The 6,000-nt window shown below is 57.5% G+C and overlaps 1 protein-coding gene across 3 annotated transcripts in view; it reads right to left on the bottom strand.

The window, feature by feature from the left end:
* Window positions 1–431: 431 nt before the first annotated feature.
* The window catches only part of BCL2L1 (BCL2 like 1), a 15,909-nt gene continuing 10,340 nt past the window's right edge, over window positions 432–6,000 (bottom strand). For all 3 annotated transcript variants that reach the window (XM_015881877.1, XM_015881876.2, XM_015881875.1), the window contains exon 3: window positions 432–901. In XM_015881877.1, coding sequence (XP_015737363.1) covers window positions 764–901 — 138 coding nt within the window. In that variant the 3' untranslated portion in view covers window positions 432–763. The remainder of the gene's footprint in view (window positions 902–6,000) is intronic.

The following is a 6,000-nucleotide window of genomic DNA, read 5'->3' as shown; positions in this document are numbered from 1 at the left end:
CAAAGCAGGGTCCTGGCGTGGGTTGTGTGGGGAGGGACGGACATGGGGCACAAAGGAGGACATGCAGTGTCACACAGCAATCTGAGCAGAGGGAGGGGGACGAGGAAGAGGGGGGTTATGAGGAGGAGGTACAGCCCTGTGCCTGCTGGAGGTGCAGGGGACAGAGACTCTGGGGCTGCAGGGCAAGTTTGGGGCTACTCACCATCAGCTTTCACCCAGGTGCTTTCTGCCTCACTGCAGTGCCAGGCGAGCAGGGGACAATCAAGAGACGTGGCAGGGATGGCAAAGCTCAGCCCTGTCCCCATGGCAGCCAGGCTGCTGCAGCAGGGCAGGGCTGGTAGCGGGAGCCCTGCTTGAGGCTGGAGCCCAGATCCTTGCTCTGCCTGGGGAACTTTATATTAGTGACACATCTACACACACGCACGCACTCACACATGCAAAAATAAGTCTGTTTATTCTTTTTCAAAGTGATCTAAAGGATCCTGCAGGGCTGGGACACCTTCTAGCCACTATTCATCCCACCCGCCGGGATCTGCCCAGCGCTGGGAGCTGTTGGCTGAAGTGCTGCATTGCTCTGAGCGCCTTTAAAACACAACGGAACGGTAAATGAGAGGGGCTACAAGAAAAGGAGCTGGAGGAGCGAGGAAGGAAGCTCCGTGGAGCTGGGTGAGTGCCCCGTGATGGTGATGGTGCTCGGGAGCTGCGTAGTGGATGTGATGGTGAAGGCGCAGCCATCCTGGTGCCAGGGGGACACAACCATGGATCACTTGCGGCTCAGCAGGGATCCCAGCAGAAGAACTCCGGCCACGGTCGCCCCGGTCAGGAGCCATTTGTTGAAGGTCTCCTGGCCCTTCCTCAGCTCGGCAGCAGCATTATTCCCATACAGGTCCACAAAGCGCTCCTGCAGGCAGAAGAGAGCGGTGAGAAGGGGGGAGGTGAGAGGCTGCAGTGCCAGCAATGAGCAGCAGGGTGAGAACAGCCTGGAGAACAGCCTGCCCTCAATCCCACACCTCACAGGGCTCCCTCCCTTCTGCTGCCCATTTTCCCCAACCCCAGTGGAGGTTGTGGTGGCTTCGGGCTCTCCTTTTTCTCTGTAGAAAAGGCCGAGTTATTCTGGGAAGCAGAGAATCACAGAATGGTCACAGACAGCTCATCCAGTTCCAACCCCCTGCCATGGGTTGGTTGCCCCCTCCCCAGCTCAGGCTGCCCAGGGCCCCATCCTCCAACCATGGGGCACACGCAGGTCTCTGGGCAGCAGTGCCAGGTCCTCACTGCCCTGATGGTGGAAGGAGCAGAAAGGCTGCCAGGCTCCCACAGGCAGGAAAGCACCGGTGGGGACAGAGCGGATGACAGACGCCGTGTGCTTCCTTGCTCTGAATGATGCACGCAGGGCAGGGGGGGAAGCACAGGACTGGCCATAAGAGAAGTCGATGCCAGGAAAGATTTGCAAGGAGAACACCACAGAGCTCTAAAATTAGCATTGAAGCGTGATCATTGCAGGAGAAAAACTGAGCCAGTGTCAGGCTGCATTGCTGCTGAGGCTGCAGCCCATAGTCCCAGTGCAAGCATCACTGTGTCCAGGGCATCACGATGTCTCTGCTCCCCTGTCCTGCCTGGGTCACCTTGCAACACTCTGCATTTTGCACTTGGGTTCTGCAAGTTGCTGCTGCAAAGCTGGACAAGAAGCCCTGCCTTCCCCCAGGCTGTGGGAGCGTGGCCAAGCACCAGCCCAGGAATGCAGCTGCTCCAGCCTGGCCCAGCCAAGCCAGCCTCTCCAGCTCTGCATCCCCAGCCACAGCCAGAACCGGGCAGATGTCACCGTGCAGCAACGTGCTGCTGCCCCTCACCACTCATCCTGCAAAGCCAAGAGGAAGCAGAATACCCAGAACCTGGATATCCCCCTGCAAGACCAGGGATGAGTGCAGGGCCCTGCAACAGTGACAAGGCAGGGAGCTTCACTGCCCTGGTTTATCAGAGCTGAGCAGGAGCCTGCAGGCAGCCCTCTTGCCTTGGGACCTCCCGCAGCTCAGCCAGGGGCTGGCAGGGCTGTACCTTGAGCCATCTTCCCAGCAAGGTCCCTGCTCCCTGATAAGTGAATGCAGTTCCAGTAAGCAGCTGCTCTGGAAAAACAGAGATAAGCCTGGCTGGTTCTGTGCTGCTGTCACGCCTCACCATAGCGTTCCAAGGTTGGGACAACATTCCTGCCTGGTCTTTCACCTTGCCACATGTGTGCATTGCACAGCAAGCTCTTGCACATCAAAGTGCTGCACTGTAAGGCATGCAGCTTGTCTTGTTTCCCCTGCTTGGCCACACAGCTCTCCCACCCAGCAGCCCACAGCCACCAGTTCATGCAAGTGCTGCCCAAAGCAGCTGCTCCCAGCTCTGCTCAGCAGTGTCAGGAGGAAGGCTGTGGAAACAGACAGCGATGGATGGGAGGATGGGAGCCTAAACACAGGGCAGCAAACACAGCATTGCCCAGAACAGCCCCACCAGCCCCACTGCACAGGGGCCCCCTGCTCCATTCACACAAAGCACTGAATGCTGCAGCTGCTCTCAGGTCAGAGGAAAGATGCTGTGCACATCAAGGTATTTCCCCTATAAAAACAAGTCTTATTGCTCAGGTGTTCCTTAAGGCTGGTCCCACTGAGCCAAGCACCAAGTGCTTCCATCCCTGCTCCTCAGGGTCTTCCTGGGGCACAGAGATGTCCCCAATGTACCCAGTGAGGCCACAGAGGTACCGGGGCCATGCAGATGGTGGCACCTCTGAGCCAGAGCCTCCTATAAGGGTGGGAGAAAAAGAGGCACAGGGAGAGGCCCCCAGGGCAGAGGGGACAGGACGGCATCTCATCATCTCATCGCTCAGTGCTCCCTTTTCTTTGGTACATGCCTCTCAGCTTGGGGAAAGGCAATTCCAAGAAGCACGTTTTGGAGAGCCTGTTTCTAAGAAAAGGAAGTGTTTGCTAAAGAAGAGATAAATGCATATGGTGAACTATCGGGTGCCACAGGAGGAGGAGAGAGGGATAGGAGCTGAGTGTGGCAGGGGGTGGGGGGAGGGTAGAACCCTTCTCCTTCCCCTGGGAACAAGCATGGGGCAGGGGGCCTGGGGACCTGTCCTACCATGGAGCACAGCTGTGATCCCAGATGTGTGCTCTGGGAACAGCCATCCTGGAGCGAGGGCAGTGGAACAAGCAGGTAGAAGCTTCATCTCTCCCAGCCCGGGGGCAGGTTGAAGGTAAGGGAAAGGCATCTTGCTGGGTTCCCACCCCGCCCCACACCTCCTCCACTCGGCACCTTGAAGGCCAGCACTCCCAGTACCAATTCTGACCATTCTGACCCCGTGTTTGGACTTTGAGGCTTGTCCAGACACGTCCAGATAATTCTGGCCTCCCCCAGTCACCTTTATCTGAGAGGAAATATTTGGAATTCCTGAGTTGCTCTGAAGGAGGACTATGGTAGCAACAGCACGTTGTGTCACAATCTCGGGCCTCCTGTGCCCCAGGACAGGCTGTTCCACTGCCCCAACCCCCATCACATCCCTGTCCCCGCCCCACTGACACACACAGCACAGAGGGGATGCTCTGGCTCAAGCAGTGAGGAAACAGCATGAGGTTTTACCTTGGTGAAGCAATGCCCAGTTTTGAAGCTCTGGGGAAGGACACCCTGTTTTTTGCTTGCTGCAGCTTCCTGCTGCATGCATGTACCCCAGTGCTGCCCCATGCAGAGCCTCTACTGGGCCGGACACTCAAGGCTGAGCTGAGATAGCATTCAGGACAGGCCTGAAAATGGGGAAGAGCCCAAGTTTCAGACTCCTGCTGCTCCGCATGCCAGGCCAGCTGCCTCCATTCAGCAGCACAGGATGAACAGCAGGGACCACGCTCACTGGATCCCATTCATGGTGAGCAAAACAGACCAGGTTCCTCTTTCAAGATAAGCTGCAACACTTTGGGAAAGAGGATTCAGTAACACCGAGCTGTGAAGGGAGGTGAAGGCAGCAGATGCCAGCAATTAATCCCCATCTGCTCCCCTGCAAGGAGGGGAAGGGGCTGCTGCACCTTGGATATCCCAGGCTTCCTTTTGTGGCAGGAGGTGCTGAGAAGCAGCAGCAACGAGCCCAGGATCCAGCTCATAGTGAACCAATGCCACATGGTGCAGCTTTGGGATGCTGGCAGCAGGCAGAGGGCTTCCCCATGCCCTGAACACTGATGGGGGGCTGATGGGGTCTCTCTTTGCCACCAGGGCTGTGCTTTGTGTGCAGGGAGCAGAGCAGAGCCCGGCTGCCAGCACCAGCTGCATGTCCCAGCTCCCACCTGCGCTCCATCCCATAAGCATGCACCTATTAAGACAGCCCTACGCAAGCAGCTCGGCGCACACAAAAGGCTTTTCCCAGCCCAGATCCTTATTGTGCTTTATGAAAAACGAGCAGGCTCTCTGAAACCTCCTGTGGGATAAACCCACATTGCTCCCAGACAGATTGAAAGCGGCGCAGCGAGGTTAAGTGCTCTGCTTGGGGTTGCATATGAGCCGGCAGCGTGACCCACAGCGTCTGACTCCCCATCCACACATCCTCATCACGAGGCAATGTTTCACTTGAAAACAAGGCGCTCTGTTTCTGTTGTACCTTAAGCTGTAAGTACAGCTGTGTTACTGCTAAGAGGTTACGGCCAGGAGCGGAGTCATCTGGGCAAACAGACATTCGTTAATGAGATGCTGGGAACAGTTTTGTGCTCAGAAAGGAGACAGGCGTGCAGAAAGAAAGGCAGCAGCTCAGTGTAGAACAGAACAAAGCCCCGCGTCGGCAGCAACCTGTTCCCAGAGCCCCTGTGGGCTGCCAGCTCACCGCATGGGACTGGCATGTGCAAACCTGTAGGTGAAGCATGGGGGGTTTGGGGGGGGGGAGGGCTGTGTAGATGGTTCAGAAAAAGGAAAACATGAGTATTCCCAAAGGCTGCCACTGGGATCCTGTAAACACAGCTCAGCGGGTCCCTGTGCAGCTCTGAATGTGCCAAAGCCATCTGGAGGTGCTCAGCGCCCTGCTAGCCAAGATTCAACCCCACGCTCCCAGCAAGCAGGGATGCCCCCGACCTGCCCCATCTCCAGGTCAGGCAAAGGAGGGCAGCGGTGCCACCCCACCGGCACAGCCCTGTCTGAAGCACAGGAGCACAGTCCCCTGGCCAAAGCGCATCCTGCCATGTAGACCTGCCATCCTAGCACTGCCCTGCGCTGCTCTGAGCTTCTCCAGACCCTCAGCATCGGGCTGGGGATGGGACACGGGGTGGGGAAGGGTCGTGGGGACGGACACACCGCAGCTGCACGGCCCAGGGACGGGGCTCTGTTATGCAAATCCCGACCTCCAGGGAAGCAGCTGCAGATCTCCATGACAATAGCCGGGAATGCCACCCACCCGCTCGGGGTGCGATGCTGCGGGGCTGTGCGTGCGGAGGGACCCGCAGCTCCGCAGGGCAAAGAGCTCAGCCCTGCCCCGAAGAACCTGCAGGGCTTCAGAGCACGCTGGGGCTGGAGCCAGCTCTTCCCTAAGCAGAAACAAACCCTCAGCGGTACATTCCAGCCCTAATCCTTGCCGCGGCAGCCTCCTGTCAAACTGGTTTCATCACCAGCTCCAGGGAACCTGCAATAACCCCACACCATTCAGCACAATTTTAGCGTTTTCCAAATACATGAAAGGGGCTCGTAAGACAGCTGTAACCCCTTTCCCTGCCCCAGAGACTTGCTGCGCGCTGCAAGAGATGCAGGGGAGGGAATTGTGCTCTCCCATATCAGAAATCTGCTGAAACATTAATGTGTATTAAAGCAGGAGACGGTGCGAGTGACTAATCTACTTGCATCCATCTTTCATCAGTGCTTCTCCCAGAACTCACCGGGCTGAGGGCTCCCAGGGGTGCAGGAGCCCAGGCCAGCAGCGGGTCCAGGGCACAGGGAGCCCAGGGCACAAAGGCACAGCCAAGAGCACATGGGCTGAGCCGGATCCACTCAAGAGATTAG

The sequence above is a fragment of the Coturnix japonica genome, chromosome 20 (genome assembly GCF_001577835.2).
Source record: "Coturnix japonica isolate 7356 chromosome 20, Coturnix japonica 2.1, whole genome shotgun sequence".
Taxonomy (NCBI): Eukaryota; Metazoa; Chordata; class Aves; order Galliformes; family Phasianidae; genus Coturnix; species Coturnix japonica.
The sequence above is the reverse complement of the archived record's forward strand: the minus strand, read 5'-3'. Positions and strand labels throughout refer to the sequence as shown.